This window comes from Hyla sarda, chromosome 10 (genome assembly GCF_029499605.1).
Source record: "Hyla sarda isolate aHylSar1 chromosome 10, aHylSar1.hap1, whole genome shotgun sequence".
Taxonomy (NCBI): domain Eukaryota; kingdom Metazoa; phylum Chordata; class Amphibia; order Anura; family Hylidae; genus Hyla; species Hyla sarda.
Window position 1 is genome coordinate 123797433 of NC_079198.1, and position 18571 is coordinate 123816003.

General features: G+C 42.8%; 1 protein-coding gene across 7 annotated transcripts in view; it reads left to right on the top strand.

The window, feature by feature from the left end:
- Positions 1–18571, top strand: part of VSIG10L2 (V-set and immunoglobulin domain containing 10 like 2) — a 52064-nt gene that overhangs the window by 6969 nt on the left and 26524 nt on the right. For 6 of the 7 annotated variants that reach the window (XR_008848269.1, XM_056542745.1, XM_056542749.1 and 3 more), the window contains exons 2-4: positions 1745–1864; positions 2232–2336; positions 11751–12068. Coding sequence is in view for 6 of the 7 variants with exons in the window: in XM_056542745.1 (XP_056398720.1) it covers positions 1843–1864; positions 2232–2336; positions 11751–12068 (445 nt within the window). In the remaining variant the exon portion in view is untranslated. The remainder of the gene's footprint in view (positions 1–1744; positions 1865–2231; positions 2337–11750; positions 12069–18571) is intronic. The other variant, XM_056542750.1, reaches the window with a different exon arrangement.

Here is an 18571-nt window from a genome sequence, read left to right on the forward strand (position 1 = left end):
GTATAGTACCAGTCACATTGCTTACTCCTGCTGTGCCAACAAAAGTGTGCCTCCATAGTTCTTACCATAACGTGCCAATCACACTGAGGGCACACTGTAGCCTGCACAGTGCCAACCATAGTGTGCCCCATTACAGTGCCAATCACATTGCTTATCCCATAAAATGCCATCACTGTGTGCCTCCAGAGTGCCAGACCTAGTGTGCCACCATACAGTGTCAATCACATTGCTTGCCCCATACAATGCAGTCACTGTGTACCTCCAGAGTGCCAGACCTAGTGTGCCACCATACAGTGCCAATCTCATTGCTTACCCCATACAATGCAGTCACTGTGTACCTCCAGAGTGCCAGACCTAGTGTGCCACCATACAGTGCCAATCTGATTGCTTACCCCATACAATGCAGTCACTGTGTGCCTCCAGAGTGTCAGACCTAGTGTGCCACCATACAGTGCCAATCACATTGCTTACCCCATACAATGCAGTCACTGTGTACCTCCAGAGTGCCAGACCTAGTGTGCCATCATACAGTGTCAATCACATTGCTTGCCCCATACAATGCAGTCACTGTGTACCTCCAGAGTGCCAGACCTAGTGTGCCATCATACAGTGTCAATCACATTGCTTGCCCCATACAATGCAGTCACTGTGTACCTCCAGAGTGCCAGACCTAGTGTGCCACCATACAGTGTCAATCACATTGCTTACCCCATACAATGCCATTATTGTGTGCCCTTATACAGTGCCAATCACATTGCTTACCCCATACAAAGCCATCACTGTGTGCCTTCAAAGTACCAGACCCAGTGTGCCACCAAACAGTGCCAATCACATTGCTTACCTCATACAGTACCTTTACTGTTTGCCCCATAATGTGTCAACTACAGTGCTGCTCTATAATGTCAGCTGTATTGTGGTCCCTTAAAGGGGTATTTCAGGAAAAAAAACTTTTTTTTCCATATCAACTGGCTCCAGAAAGTTAAACAGATTTGTAAATTACTTCTATTAAAAAATCTTACTCCTTCCAATAATTATCAGCTGCTGAAGCTGAGTTGTTCTTTTCTGTCTGGCAACAGTGCTCTCTGCTGACATCTCTGCTTGTCTCGGGAACTGCACAGAGTAGAAGAGGTTTGCTATGGGGATTTGCTTCTAAACTGGAAAGTTCCCGAGACAGGTGTCATCAGGGAGCACTTAGACAGAAAAGAACAACTCAACTTCAGCAGCTCATAAGTATTGAAAGGATTAAGATTTTTTTTAATAGAAGTAGTTTACAAATCTGTTAAATTTTCCCGAGCCAGTTGTTATATATATAAAAAAATAATAATAAATAAAGTTTTTTCCCTGCATAACCCTTTTAAACTGCTATTTACTAAAATGTTTTAAGCAAATGATAAGATTGATGTATTCTGTATTAAATAATAAAGACTCGTGTAGTATGGAGTGGGGGTGGTGCATGGCACACGTATTTACATAGAAAGCCTGTCTCATGCTTTGCCCTCTCAGGCCCTGTACTAGACATAACAGTGTAACAGATTTGTCTGGAGTTCCCCTTTAGCTTTTACACTATATTCTCTATTTATACTTGGCAGAACCATCCAAATTTGCAGAATGTCTTCTGTATCTTCCAGGCGGACATTCCGCACATTTTACACCTTAGTTATAAGCTGGGTATGTGTCAATACATTAATTTACTGAAGTCTGGTAAAGTTGTGTGATTTCCCCCCCCCCCCCCCCCCCCCTTTAGGGTCTTCAGTAGCAGCCATATTGTCTGTCACCCAGCTTTTCCAGAAACAGATACACCCATGGAACGAACAATGATCTTGACAGAAGAGGACGGCGTGTATGGAGTCTCTGGAGATAAGAGGTACGCTCTGTGCTCTTTTTTTACCTTTCTTTTCTTGTTGTTCTCTTAGGAAAGATGCGATTACTTTATCCACTTACCTTAATAACCTTAAAGATTAATATCCGAGCTAAAGAAAAAACCTCAAGGCTGGAGGTTTCAGGTTCAGGCGAGCGCGTTCCGGCTCCTGCATTATACATTATGATAGGACAACAGTGTGTAACAGGAAACACGATTAAAGGACCAGGCTGAATAATTTACTGACCGAAATGCGATAGTCAATGGAAGGTGGAAATTGTGAGCACATTCCATCAGTAGTGATTGCAGTGGACGCCGCCGCCAGCTTGGCAGAGGATAATCTATCCCGCTATCTGACAACTTCTCCTTGTAGGTCTCATCCAGGAGCGACATGGGGAAATGGATCATGGTCTGACCAGGGATTGTAGACTGCAGAGACTCTTCGTGCTCCTTTGTGCCCTTCACACGCTGACATTGGGTGAGTACATGATAAGTATGGGGGGAGGGGGGGGTAATAGTGTTCGCTGCAAGTAAAGGTCCACAAGAAGTTATGTGGGGTTGTATGAATTTGGACCCTCATAGAATACCGGGGGTCTCTCGGCTGTATCTGTGCGCATTGTGTAGACACCCCAGAATTTATAAAGTCTTCACCCCAACAACTTCTCGTAACACTGAACAGGAAAAATGTTTTCCTGAGACTTACAGAATCTCAGGTACTGTGTCCAACATCCTATCCTAGTACAAGCCATTTTTTTTCTCTTTTATTTTTTTTTTATTTTTATTTTTTTTACCTGGGTGGCTTGGAATTTTGGTGTGTAAAAGTCAAATTTTTTTTTTCACATTTTTACACTAGCCTTGTTTGCATTTCCGCTTTTTTACGTCATTTTGCTACTTTTGTAAAGAAAGCAGATCTGGCTTTGTAGGAGAAGGCAAGGCCTCCTATGGCTTAAAGGGGTTATCCAGGAAAAAACGTTTTCATATACCGAATTTTTCACCCTATAGGACGCACCGGCGTATAAGACGCACCCAATTTATAGGTGCAAAATCTAAAAAAATAAAAAGATTTTGAACCCAATAGTGGTCTTCAACCTGCGGACCTTCAGATGGTCCAAAACTACAACTCCCAGCATGCCCGGACAGCCGTTGGCTGTCCGGGCATGCTGGGAGTTGTAGTTTTGCAACATCTGGAGGTCCGCAGGTTGAAGACCACTGCATAGGAGGTAATACTCACGTGTCCCCGCCGCTCCGGACCCGTCACTGCTGCCCTGGATGTCGCTCTATCGCTGTCGCCGTGTCCCCGTCGCTCTGGAACGTCTCTGCTGCCGGCCGGGTATCCTCGCTCTCCGTCGCCGCCATCACGTCCTTGTGCACGCCGGCGCGCGTACGCGACGACGTGATGACGAGGAAGGAGAGCGCCGGCCATACAGGGGATCCCTGAACGGAGAAGACACCGAGGAGGCAGGTAAGGTCCCTCCCGGTGTCCTGTAGCACCAACCCGGCTATTCAGTCGGGCTGTTCGGGACCGCCGCAGTGAGATCGCAGCGGTCCCGAACAGCCCGACTGAACAGCCGGGTTAGTGTCACTTTCCCTTCAGACGCGGCGGTCAACTTTGATCGCCGCGTCTGAAGGGTTAATACAGAGCATCACCGCGATCGGTGATGTCCTGTATTAGCCGCGGGTCCCGGCCGTTGATGGCCGCAGGGACCACCGCGATAGGGGTGTATTCACCGTATAAGACGCACCGACTTTCCCCCCCCAGTTTTGGGGAAGAAAAAGTGCGTCTTATACGGCGAAAAATACGGTATATCAACTGGCTCCAGAAAGATAAACAGATTTGTAAATTACTTCTATTAAAAAATCTTAAAGGGTAGCTCCCACCATCCCTTTCTTTTCCCTCTCTATTCCTGCCTATTTCCCATCTATCCCTAACCTCCTCCCTGCCTAATTTTTTTTTTCTATATAAAAAATGCCTTTTGTCTGCCTGGCAGTGTGCTCACTACCAGGCAGACTTCCCCAGCAGGCACCACTTCACTGATGCCTGCTGGGGGGGACTTCCGCCCTTAGTTCATCTACACAGGGTGCCTCCAGCTTTCACCACTACAACTCCATCTATTGGCTGTCAGGGCATGCTGGGTGTTTTAGTGGGGAAAAACTGGAGGCACCCTGTGTTAAAAACAATACATGGCCGCGGCGCAACCCGAACCCCGCTACCCCTCCCCTGAACCCCGCTCCCCCCCCCCCCCCCCCCAGACATATCAGGACAGTGAGGCAACGGGATGCCGGGAGGCGGGGCCGGCGTGCAAGGCCAGGGAGCAGGGGGGCCAATGCGCGCTTCTTCTGTTCTCAGCGCTCGCTCCCGCCTGTTTGATTGACAGGTGGGAGCGAGCACCTCAGTGAATGAATTCCGACTCATTGCCAGGCTTCAATGAGTCGAAATTCACTAGTGACGTCACTGCCGAATGCATTCGGCCACTAGGAGGGCGACCCCTAGTGGCCGAATTTAAAACTGATTTTAAACTGTTTTAAAATCACTTTTTTTTAATTAAAGTATATTAGAGATATGTTGTAGTACTTAAGTACTACAACATATCAATTTTTTTATTTCATGACAGTGCCCATTTAAACCTTTCAGTACTTATGAGCTTCTGAAGTTGAGTTGTTCTTTGTCGAAGTGCTCTCTGATGACACGTGTCTCGGGAACCGCCCAGTTTAGAAGCAAATCCCCATAGCAAACCTCTTCTACTCTGTGCAGTTCCCGAGACAAGCAGAGATGTCAGCAGAGAGCACTGTTGCCAGACAGAAAACAACAACTCAACTTCAGCAGCTGATAATTAATGGAAGGATTAAGATTTTTTAATAGAAGTAAGTTACAAATCTGTTTAACTTTCTGGAGCCAGTTGATATAAAACATTTTTTTTTTCCTGGAATACCCCTTTAAATGCATTTTCTATATTTTAATGCTCAAAATTGGCATAATTTATGCCACAACTCTACTCCAGCTCGCATAGATTTAAAAGTTTGGAGCATGAAGCATGAGGAAGATAAAAGGTTTTGCCTTTTAGTAAATCTGCGTTAAATTGTGTGTCAAATCAACACCACAAAAACAGCGAAAATTCTATTATAAATTCCTGCATTGTCCCCATAGCACTTGTATATTGAGATATAGATAGAAAGATTTTTTTTTTTTTTTTTTGCTAAGCAAAATTTGGTGATTGTCTCGCCTGAAACCAATCCAACCTACATTTTTGGTTAGATCTCCAGTGAAATATAGCTGATCGCACTCGGTGAGGAGCTCCTGCTGCAGCCGGCCTGAGCTTTATTCATTGCTATTAGAGATGAGCGAACTTACAGTAAATTCGATTCGTCACAAACTTCTCGGCTCGGCAGTTGATGACTTATCCTGCGTAAATTAGTTCAGCTTTCAGGTGCTTCGGTAGGCTGGAAAAGGTGGATACATTCCTACAAAAGAGTCTCCTAGGACTGTATCCACCTTTTCCAGCCCACCGGAGCACCGGAAAGCTGAACTAATTTATGCAGGAAAAGTCATCAACTGCCGAGCCGAGAAGTTCGTGACGAACCGAATTTACTGTAAGTTCGCTCATCTCTAATTGCTATTGTTAGACCCCAATACAGCTCTAGGGCATCATCGGCGCTCCCATAGAAATAAATGGAGCTCGTGCTCCCCACTTAGAGTGCTGGGGTCCCGTCCCGGTGATTGCGGGGAGCCCCAACAGTCGGACCCCCGGTGATCAGCTATTCTGTGGATAGGGGATAAGTTTATATTCACTGGAGTACTCCTTTAAAGGGGTTTTCCACTGCCCCAGGGTCCGGAACATTTAGTTCCGAATGCTGGGTTCGGGCTGCGGGGGTCGTGACGTCACACCACGCCCCCTCAATGCAAGTCTATGGGAGGGGGCGTGACGTACGTCACACCCCCTCCCATAGACTTGCATTGAGGGGGTGTGACGTCACGAGGGGCGTGGCCGTGACATCATGACCCCCCCGCAACCAGCGTTTTGAACTAAACTTCTGGACGCCAGGGCAGTGGAGTACCCCTTTAAAGGTGAACATTTGCTTTCTATGCTTTTAAAGTGCCCATACATACTTGCTGTTTTCAAATTGTGCATCTGCATCTGGAGAAGGGAATAGGTCACTGCCAGACTCCCCCGTCCCCCTCCAGACATCTCTGACATAAGGAGGGAGTTAGAAGGCCCCCTTACACATTAGAAGGTTGAAGGGTGATGCTGAAATCTGCAAGTTTGTCCAACATTCATCGAACATTTATGGGTACTTTATATGGTAGATAGCATATGTGACATGTTATTGTGAATCTACTATCTGGGCACTGACTACTAAGAGTCCATGCACACTACAGAATTTCTCCAGGCAGAGAATCTACGCAACAGGTGCCGCCGGAATGAATCAGCGCTATGACTGCTTTTCCAATAGAAAATGCTGTTTTGAACAGAATTCCACCAAAAGAATTAGAACCCATGAACACTTTGGTATATCCCATTTAGCAGCCTCCTATTGTCTTCAGTAGGACTTCGTTGCACTGTGCACACTGTGATATTTCAACCATGGAAATTAGAATTCCAGACTCTGCCGAAAAAATGTAAATGTTCATTTGTTCATCGGTATTCCGCCAGGAACTGCTTTTCCAATCAATGGGGACAGCACATGTCCATGCCGTCATATTGCCGACTCATTCCGGGTGCTCCTGCTGCACACAGAATCCTTGCCTGAAGTTTCCCCAGATGGAAATTCCATAGCGTGCATTGGACATGACCAGAATTGGAATTTTCGCAGTGGAAATTCTACAGTGTGCAAAGTGTCATGCAGCAGAATCCCATTGAAAACAATAGAAGGCTGCTGCGTCGGAATCTCCCACCGGAATTCCGTAGTATGTATGGGCCCTTATTGTTGGGAGGATGAAGAGGCAACAATGCTAGGTCAACTTTAGCTCTGCTCAGCTTTCTTCAGAGCCTAATTTGTTGACACATTACTAGAGCCACTTTGTCATAGCCTTAAAGGGGTACTCCCGTGGAAAACGTTTTTTTATTTTTTGTTTTAAATCAGCTGGTGCCAGAAAGATAAACAGATTTGTCAATTACTTCTATTATAAAATCTTAATCCTTCCAGTACTTTTTAGGGGCTGTATACTACAGAGGAAATGCTTTTCTTTTTGGACTTTTCTTCTGTCACAACCACAGTGACCTCTGCTGTCCATTTTAGGAACTATCCAGAGCAGCATATGTTTGCTATGGGGATTTTCTCCTGCTCTGGACAGTTCCTAAAATGGACAGCAGAGGTCAGCAGAGAGCACTGTGGTCTTGACAGAAGAGAAATCCTAAAAATAAAAGCATTTCCTCTGTAGTATACAGCCCCTAAAAAGTACTGGAAGGATTAAGATTTTTTAATAGAAGTCTTTTACAAATCTGTAAAACTTTCTGGCACCAGTTGATTTAAAAAAAAAAAAAGTTTTCCACAGGAGTACCCCTTTAAAGGGGTACTCTGGAGGAAAAAAAAAATATTTAAAATCAACTGACTACAGAAAATTAAAGGGGTACTCCCGTGGAAAACTGTTTTTTATTTTTTTTTATTTTTTTTTTAAATCAACTGGTGCCAGAAAGTTAAACAGATTTGTAAATTACTTCTATTAAAAAATCTTAATCCTTCAAGTACTTTTTAGAGGCTGTATACTACAGAAGAAACGCTTTTCTTTTTTGATTTCTCTGATGTCACGGCCACAGTGCTCTCTGCTGACCTCTGCTGTCCATTTTTGGAACTGTCCAGAGCTGGAGAAAATCCCCATAGCAAACATATGCTGCTCTGGACAGTTCCTAAAATGGACAGAGGTGTCAGCAGAGAGCACTGTGGTCATGACATCAGATAAATCCAAAAAGAAAAGCATTTCTTCTGTAGTATACAGCCCATACAATGTATTGGAAGGATTAAGATTTTTAAATGGAAGTAATTTACAAATCTGTTTAACTTTCTGGCACCAGTTGATTTAAAAAAAAAAAAAACAGTTTTCCACCGGAGTACCCCTTTAAACAGATTTGTAAATGACTCCTATTTAAAAATCTTAATCCTTCCAGTACTAATCAGCTGCTGTATACTACAGAGGAAGTTGTGTAATTCTTTCTGGCCACACTGCTCTCTGCTGCCACCTCTGTCTATGTCAGGAACTGTCCAGAGCAGGAATATGTCCCCATAGCAAACCTCTTCCGGACAGTTCCTGACACGGACAGAGGTGGCAGCTATGGATGCTGGGAGTTGCAGCTGGAGACACTCTGCTTTAGGCTCTGCATAGGCCATTGTTTCCCAACCAGGGTGCCTCCAGCTGTTGCAAATCTACAACTCCCAGCATGCCCAGACAGCCTTTGGCTGTCTGGGCATGCTGGGAGTTGTTGTTTTGCAACAGCTGGAGGCACCCTGGTTGGGAAACACTGGCATAGTCATTGAGGCATCACCATCGTGCTTCTATAAAATATGTTGAATTACTTTTGAGCAGCATTTTCCAGTTCATACAAAATGCTAAATGTTTTCTGAACTAGTCCCTTAGATTGTGACTTCTACAAAATGAAATTAATAGCTTATTCTTCACTACTTCAGCCAAAAGGCGGATGATGTACCAATTCCTATGTATGGCCCCACTTGATTACTTCACTCATGGGGCTGTAATGGAAACAAATACAAATTAGAATACAAATTTAAAGGGGTACTCCGGTGGAAAACTTTTTTTTTTTTTTTTAAATGAACTGGTGCCAGAAAGTTAAACAGATTTGTAAATTACTTTTATTAAAAAAATCTTAAAGGGGTTATCCAGGAAAAAACTTTTTTTATATATATATATAAACTGGCTCCAGAAAGTTAAACAGATTTGTAAGTTACTTCTATTAAAAAATCTTAATCCTTTCAGTACTTATGAGCTTCTGAAGTTAAGGTTGTTCTTTTCTGTCTAAGTGCTCTCTGATGACACGTGTCTCGGGAACCGCCCAGTTTAGAAGAGGTTTGCTATGGGGATTTGCTTCTAAACTGGGCGGTTCCCGAGACATGTGTCATCAGAGAGCACTTCAGAAGCTCATAAATATTGAAAGGATTAAGATTTTTTAACAGAAGGAATTTACAAATCTGTTTAACTTTCTGGAGCCAGTTGATATATATATATATATATATAAAAAAAAAGTTTTTTCCTGGATAACCCCTTTAATCCTTTCAGTACTTTTTAGCAGCTGTTTGCTACAGAGGAAAATCTTTATTTTTTGAATTACTTTTTTGTGTTGTCCACAGCGCTCTCTGCTGACACCTGATGCCCATATCAGGAACTATCCAGAGCAGGAGAAAATCGCCACAGCAAACCTATGCTGCTCTGGACAGTTCCTGGCACAGACAGAGGTGTCAGCAGAGAGCACTGTGGACAAGACAAAAAAGAAATTAAAAAAATAAAGATTTTTCTCTGTAGCATACAGCTTCTAAAAATTACTAAAAGGATTAAGATTTTTTAATAGAAGTAATTTACAAATCTATTTAACTTTCTGGCACCAGTTCATTTAAAAAAAAAGTTTTCCATCGGAGTACCCCTTTAATGGGTCAGCATTGTCTTATGATCTTATCTCTTTGCCTACTCAAATGCCTCATTGACAAAATGTTTGGGATAACCTCTGTTATATAGCCGTTCACCATCCACTACATCCAGAAAATCAAGTTTGTTGCTTCCAAAATTTATAGAAAAATTCATGCTAGCCGGCTGGTTCATGTAGTGCAGATTTGTATTTTCATTGTGTTACCTCCGTCATGACTTAAAGGGGTGCTCTGGTGGAAAACATTATTATTATTATTTTTTTAAATCAACTGGTGCCAGAACGTTAAACAGATTTGTAAATTACTTCTATTTAAAAATCTTAATCCTTCCAGTACTTATCAGCTGATAGTACAGAGGAAGTCCTTTTCTTTTTAAATTATTTTTCTGCCTGACCACAGTGCTCTCTGCTGACACCTCTGTCCATGTCAGAAACTTTCTAGAGCTGGAGAAAATCTCCGTAGCAAACCTCTCCTGCTCTGGACAGTTCCTGACATGGACAGAAAGCACTATGGTCAGACAGAAAATCATACAGTGTATCATACAGTAGCTGATATGTACTGGAAAGATTAAGATCCAGAAAGATAAACAGATTTGTAAATTACTTCTATTAAAAAATCTTAATCCTTTCAGTACTTATGAGCTGCTGAAGTTGAGTTTTTCTTTTCTGTTTAAGTGCTCTCTGATGACACCTGTCTGGGGAACTGTCCAAAGTAGAAGCAAATCCCCATAGCAAACCTCTTCTACTGTGCAGTTCCCGAGACACGTGTCAGCAGAGAGCACTGTTGCCAGACAGAAAAGAACAACTCAATTTCAGCAGCTGCTAATTATTGGAAGGATAAGGATTTTTAGAATAGAAGTAATTTAAAAATCTGTTTCACTTTCTGGAGCCAGTTGATATAAAAAATAAAAAAAAAGCATTTCTAAGCAGTTCTAAACATAGGTAATTTCTCTGGCCTCGGAAACTCAGTGTTCCAAACAAACTGATAAGATGTCTGTGGGTGGAGTACCCCTTTAAGTCTTTTAGTTAAAGGGGTAATCCAGGAAAAAAACTTTTTTTTATATATCAACTGGCTCCAGAAAGTTAAACAGATTTGTAAATTACTTCTATTAAAAAATCTTAATCCTTTCAGTACTTATTAGCTTCTGACATTAAGGTTGTTCTTTTCTGTCTAAATCCTCTCTGATGACACGTGTTTCGGGAAACGCCCCGTTTAGAAGCAAATCCCCATAGCAAACCTCTTCTTGGATTTAGACAGAAAAGAACAACCTTAATGTCAGAAGCTCATAAGTACTGAAAGGATTAAGATTTTTTAATAGAAGTAATTTACAAATCTGTTTAACTTTCTGGAGCCAGTTGATATATATAAAAAAGTTTTTTCCTGGAATACCCCTTTAACTGAACGGGCTGTCACTCCTGCTCATCTTTGAGAGTGGAGGCCGAATCGCTGATGAATTTGGATAGTTCAGTGCCAGAGCCGGGCTGCATACAGGAACCGCTGGCGTGTCGGCCATGTCTCCATGTTTGCTCCGCTTTTCAATAACAAAGGACTTTTGATCCTATAATAGAAAAATCTCAAGTTTATTCTTTGCGATGGGATGTTATAACTGATGGCTCCATGCCTTTGTGCATTATGCCATATTAACAGACAATCTGAGGAAGCAGAATTGCAGTGTAAATCATGGTGGAAGGACAAAGCATCAACCTGAGCTTTTCTTGCTTTTCCTTCAGTTGCCAATAAACATGGCAGCTAAGACATGAGCCGGCCTACTCCATATTCTTTCTTATTTGTCAATTTGCTGAGAACACATTAAGCTTATTGATATTCAGTGCCTGTGACTAGTGTTGCTCGCGAATATTCGCAATGCAAATTTTATTCGCGAATATCGCATATTCGCGAATATTCTTGAATATAGCGCTATATATTCGTAATTACGAATATTCGTTTTTTGTTTTTTTTCACAGTACACATCACAGTGATCATCCCTCTTTGCTTCCAGCTTGTGTGGTGTAAAGAAGGCTCTAATACCACTGTGTGAGACTGGTGTGCGAATTTTCGCTTATGCAAATTTTTGTATATGCTAATTTTCGCATGCGCGAATTTTCGCATATTCGAAAATAAAACGGGAATATTACGAATATGCGAATATTCGCGAATTCGAATATGGCCTATGCCGCGCTCAACACTACCTGTGACTGCCTTTTGTCCTGTCAGGATAGATGACACCATGTCCATGCAGTATAATCACATTGCTTTATATTATGTTTGTTCTGATTGTTGCATTTTATCTTCTTCTTGTGCCCAGGTGAGACCTTTGATCTTGAGAACTTCCTGACAGTAAATGGGGTCCTAGACCAATCTGTAGAGCTGAAGTGTGGGGACATTGACGCCTCCTTCTTCTTTATCTGGACATTTATCATCCTTGGGACGGATCATCCAATTCCCATCGCTGGCAATGATAATGTCTACAAGGATGCGTCAGCTCTGGGAATCGTTACGCTGAATGGCAGCTCTATGGTCATAGACAAGCTACAGCTGAGGGCTCAGGGACGGTATGCATGCACAGCATTCAAGCCCGGGACGGACTCCGCACCGACAGTCTACATCGACTTGACTGTTCTAGGTAAAGAGTCCATCAGCTGTCTGAAATCTCCTTCTCACGCAGCATTTTGCTACAGTGTATCACCATAGATGGGAGCTATGAGCCACTGACACACTGTAGCAAACCATTGGCTGTAAAAACATGAATGTTCCAATTCATTTAGAAAATGCAGAGATATTGATAAAGAATTGAAACATGATTTCAATTATGATTGTTCTCTCAGTCACATGCAGTTGTAATGTTCATGTCTTTTATTGAGCACGTTGAGTACACATCCACAGTGCAGGGAGAAAACGTAAGTAATCCCATAAATGTAGTAATGTGTAGAAACCCCCCCTCCACCTACACCATTAAGCAGGTATTTTGAACCATTCCTCCACCCAAATGTGTCTCAGTTTATCAGTATGTCTGGGATGCCTTGCATGCAGCGCCCATTTAAGCACAGGCCAAGGCATCTGATTTCTAAATGCAAATCTTTTTCCTCCATTCTTTAATTGATGTGTTTCGGGTTGTTGTCTTGTTTCATAACCCAAAGTCTCTTCAGCTTGAAGCCATGATTAAGAGGGCAACCTTAAAATATGTCAGACTGTCCTAGTCCTGTATCCATGGTGTTATGTAGCATTAAAGGGGTATTCCGGGCAAAAACATCTAATCCCCTAGGGGATAAGATGTCTGATCGTGGGGGGGCCCGCTGCTGAGACCCCCCGCGATCTCCCTGCAGCACCCACATTCTATGCGAGGCTGCGTCTCAAGTTTCGTAATCCTTCGGGTTTCCGGGACTGGGGACGTGACGTCACGCCACGCCCCCTCCATTCATGTCTATGGGAGGGGGCGTGACGTCCGTCACGCCCCCTCCCATAGACATGAATGGAGGGGGTGTGGCGTGATGTCACGTCCCCAGTCCCGGAAACCCGGAGGTTTCTGAAACTTGAGACGCAGCCCCGTATAAAATGCGGGTGCTGCAGGGAGATCGCGGTTGGTCCCAGCAGCGCGCCCCCCGCGATCAGACATCTTATCCCCTATCCTTTGGATAGGGGATTAGATGTTTTTGCCCGGAATACCCCTTTTAATACAGGAATATTTTATTACTCCACTCAGTGCTGAAATCCCTGTATTATACATGAAGCTTGTCTGGAGCGGTACACTCACAGCTGACCCATGCGATGAATTCTCTCATTACATCTAGTGAGCGTCACTTTCTTTGTTTTCTATAAAATGTTTATTTTTACACAACTCTGAATTAATTGATCACACGGTGTCCAGGTCCTGAAGGAGCAAAGTGGCTCCAACTATGATGTCCTCTCCGCCATGCTCCACAGATGGGATGAGAGTTTGGTGTTGGTGTGCAGTGATCTTTTTCCTCTATACGTAGTTTTGCGCCTTTGTGGTGAAAAGTTCCTCTTTTGTGCATCTACAGAACATCTCCCTAGAAGCATTGTGGAACATCTGGGTGGTCTTGGTCAAACTTGAATCGGACCACATTGTATTTATAAACAGCAGTGTCTTCCTTTCTGGTCTCCCTCATAATCACCGTCTTGTTCAATGCTTCTCTCATAGTGGACCCTCCACTAATCTTTTTTTTCTGCTCATGAATTTTGTCTGGATGATTGTATACCCAGGTCTTTAGCTTTTGTAGCTTTATTAAAGGGGTATACTAATAAATCTCAAAAGAGATCGGTCAGCGTGAACCATACCTTGATGGAAGGTCTCAGAAGTCAAGTTACAGATGCATGAAGCTTAAAGGGGAACTCCGCCGCTCAGCGTTTGGAACGCCCCCTCCCAATAGACTTGTCACGCCCCCTCCCAATAGACTTGCATTGAGGGGACGTGGTGTGAGGTCATGAGGGGGTGGGGCTATGACGTCACGAGCTCCCGGTGCCGGCTCCAGTGCTCGGAACAGTTTGTTCCAAACGCTGAGCGGCGGAGTTCCCCTTTAAGCTTCATGCATCTGTAACTTGTCTTCTGAGACCTTCCATCAAGGTATGGTTCACGCTGACCGATCTCTTTTGAGATTTATTAGTAGCCAGGCTTCATGTGCCTTTATGTAACCCTGGTGGTTGTCATCCGCCAGCATGTGACTTGCCCCAGCACTCGCTGCAATCGCTGCTCCATTTCCATGCCAGCTGATCCAGGTTCCTCCTCTGGCCTTTCTCCTGCTGCATTCTCCATGGCCGCAGTTCCTGCCCTGCTCCAAAGGGGCTGTGCCCATGCACTGGCTGCAACCTAATGGGCCAGCACACATGTCTCAAATGTGTCCCTCATATATCCCTGCAGAGTTTACTTTTTTAGGCTGCTCCACCCGCTCACCTGTGCCGATAGCACCTGCTATTCTGTATCTGACCTGTGCCTGTTTACCTGATGTTACCTCTGCCTGACCCTTGTGTACCTCGCTGACCCTTCTGTGCTTGACCGGAGCTGTTGACACTGATCCTGTGCCTGTTTTTAGCCAGCTATTGATCCTGCTGCTACCAGAATGTCTTCAGCTCTTCCACATCTACACCTTGTGGCTGCTTAACCCTTGCTGGGTTGAATGTCCTGCTGCTAGAAGAGATAGAAGACGTATTCTTAATATTGTTAAGCAAGCAAAGCAGGAAGGGGAAGTTGATGTTCTTGTCCATCTAGGGACAAATGACCTGGCTTGCAAGGAAGTTTCAGAGGTGAAGGAATCTTTTATCACACTTGGTAATGATGTACAGGATTTTGAATCCACTGTTTCATTTTCTGAAGTTCTGCCTGTGCATAACGTTCAGCATGATAGGCAGAGGCACATTGAAGAGTTCAACTTATGGCTTAGTAAATGGTGTCAAGAGCAAGGATTTGGCTTTGTGTCTGATGATAGCTCTACTTGGAATAGAAAGGAACTGTACAAAAAAGATGGTTTGCATCTTTCTCTCAAAGGAACAAATGTACTCAGTGAACAATTCCAAGAATTTGCTAAGGAGTATTTAAACTAGGAAGGGGGGGGCAAAAGAGTTAAAATCCATGAGTCCAATTGCCCCCCCGAAACAATGCCAGAACATGTCAGTAGCCCAGAAGTTAAGAAATGACAAGCTCAGAGTCCTGTCTACAAATGCCCGCAGTCTAGGTAATAAAATCAATGAACTTGGGTCAATAATGGCATCTGAGGATGTAGATTTAGTGGCTGTTACTGAGACATGGTTTAATGAAAGGAATCACTGGGACATATCCATACCAGGGTACTCTTTATACAGAAGAGACAGAGAAGGCAAGAAAGGAGGAGGAGTGGCCCTATATGTGAAAGATAGCATAAAATCTAACCTAATACAAGTTAGTGAGGCAACCACAGAGTCAGTTTGGGTTACGTTGCAGTTTGGTAATCATGCAATAACTCGTGTAGGTGTGATATACAGACCACCTGGCCAAGTTAAAGAAGTAGATGATCTACTAATTGAAGAAATATCTAAAATGACAATGAAAGGAGAAGTAATCATTATGGGAGACTTCAATCTTCCGGATATAAACTGGAAAACCAAAATAGCAAGTTCTGCCAGGAGTACAGATATTCTAAATTCCCTACTGGGATTATCTCTACAACAAATGGTTGAGGAGCCAACGCGGAAGGAGGCCATTTTGGATTTGGTATTCACAAATGGGGATTTGGTATATGATGTTATTGTTGGCGAAAGATTGGGATATAGTGATCACCAATCAGTGTGGTTTAATATAAGAACAGTGAAGGAGTCACACCACACAAAAACAAAAGTTTTAGATTTTAGAAAAACAGACTTTTCAAAAATGAGATTAGTCATAAATGAGTCCCTATCAGACTGCAACAAATTACATGGAGTTCAGGAGAAATGGGACTACTTAAAAGACGCTTTATTGAAGGCAACAGAAAATTGCACTAGACTTGTCAGTAAAAGCAGAAAAAGGAAGAGACCACTGTGGTACTCAGCAGAAGTGGCCAAAATCATAAAAAACAATAAAACTAGCATTTAGTAATTATAAAACAACCCAGAGCAATGAAGATAGGGAAATCTACAAGACTAGCCAGAAAGAGGCCAAGCAAGTTATAAGAACTTCTAAAGCACAGGCAGAAGAAAAACTAGCTCAGTCTGTGAAAAAAGGGGATAATACAATCTTCAGATATATAAGTGAAAAAAGGAAATCAAAACAAGGAATAACTAAATTAAAAACAAAGGAAGGAAGGTATGTAGAAGAGAATAAGGGGCTAGCCGACTGCCTTAATGAATACTTCTGTTCAGTTTTTACAGAGGAAAAAGAAGGAAAAGGACCTCCATTAGAGAGAAAAACTAAGGAATCGTTTGATGCATGTGTCTTTACAGAGGGAGAGGTTCTACATTTGCTTTCTAAAGTGAAGACAAATGAATCACAGGGGCCTGATGGGATACACCCAAAATTATTAAAAGAGTTTAGTGGTGAGCTAGCAAAACCGTTAGCAGATTTATTTAACCAATCAATGGTAACAGGAGCCGTCCTGGAAGATTGAAAATTAGCAAATGTTGTGCCCTTTCACAAGAAAGGTAGTAAGGAGGAATCAAGCAACTACAGGCCAGTAAGTCTGACATCAATAGTGAGGAAATTAATGGAAACCCTACTAAAGTATAGGATTGTGGAACATCTAAAATCCCATGGATTGCAAGATGAAAAACAACATGGGTTTACTTCAGGGAGATCATGTCAAACAAATCTTATTGATTTTTTTGACTGGGTGACTAAAATAATAGATGGCGGAGGGGCAGTAGACATCGCATATCTAGATTTTAGTAAGGCTTTTGACACTGTCCCACATAGAAGACTTATCAATAAACTACAGTCATTGAGCTTGGACTCCAATATTGTTGAGTGGATTAAGCAGTGGCTGAGTGACAGACAACAGAGGGTTGTAGTCAATGGAGAATATTCAGAGCAAGGTCTTGTCACCAGTGGGGACCTCAGGGATCTGTACTGGGACCAATATTGTTTAATATCTTCATTAGCGATATTACAGAAGGTCTCGATGATAAGTTATGTCTTTTTGCTGATGACACAAAGATATGTAACAGGGTTGATGTTCCTGGAGGGATCCGCCAAATGGAAAAGGATTTAGGCAAACTAGAAGAATGGTCAGAACTCTGGCAACTGAAATTTAATGTGGATAAGTGCAAGATAATGCACCTGGGGCGTAAAAACCCTCAGGCAGAATATAGATTATTTGACACAGCCCTGACCTCAGTATCTGAGGAAAGGAATTTAGGAGTAATTATTTCAGAAGACTTAAAGGTAGGAAGACAATGTAATAGAGCAGCAGGAAACGCTAGCAGAATGCTTGGATGTATAGGGAGAGGTTTAAGCAGTAGAAAGAGAGAAGTGCTCATGCCCCTGTACAGAACACTGGTGAGACCTCAATTGGAGTATTGTGCGCAGTACTGGACGCCGTATCTCCAGAAGGATATAGATACTCTAGAGAGAGTTCAGAGAAGATACTAAACTAGTACATGGACTGCAGGATAAAACTTACCAGGAAAGGTTAAAGGACCTTTACATGTATAGAAGAAAGAAGAGACTGAGGGATATGATAGAGACTTTTAAATACATAAAGGGAATCAACACGGTAAAGGAGGAGAGCATATTTAAAAGAAGAAAAACTACCACAATAGGACATAGTTTTAAATTAGAGGGGCAAAGGTTTCTGCAGTAATATCAGGAAGTATTACTTTACTAAGAGAGTAGTGGATGCATGGAATAGCCTTACTGCAGAAGTGGTCGCTGCAAATACAGTGAAGGAGTTTAAACATGCATGGGATAAGCATAAGGCTATCCTTCATATAAGATAGGGCCAGGGACTATTCATAGTATTCAGATTATTGGGCAGACTAGATGGGCCAAATGGTTCTTATCTGCCGACACATTCTATGTTTCTATGTTTCTAACCATCTATCTACTGGAGCTGCTTTCTACTGCTGACTGTTTAACCCACTCAGAACTTTGCTGTGTCACCTGCTATTACCACCAAGCTGCAGATTTGTTTCACCAGACTCACCTCTGCCTGTGCTCTTTATGCCTGTGCCTTGGTATCCTCTAGCAGCTGGTGCAGGATAAAGGTGAAAACCTAGTGTATACATAGATTCCGTTCCCGAGTTTCCCAGTAAGGGATCATTGCCACCTCCGCATTTCACATTTCCTTATTGGAAACAACTTTTACCACTTCACTCCTGAAGAAGTCCTTAACACAGGTTCACTTTTTCTCCTTGCACTGTAAATGTTTACCGTGTTCAATAAAAGACAAAAGTGGTACAACTGTTTTTGTAATATTAATTTAGTTACATTCCGGGGGGGGTGTTGGGGGGGGGGGTGATTTATCAAAACCTGTCCAGAGGAAAAGTTACTGAGTTTCCCATAGCAACCAATCAGATCGCCAGATCGCTACTTTCATTTTTCAGAGGCCTTTTCAGAAATGAAAGAAGAGATCTGATTGGTTGCTATGGGAAACTCAGCAACTTTTTCTCTAGACGGGTTTTGATAAATCCCCCCCATTGTGTGTTAGTTAAGTCACATTTATA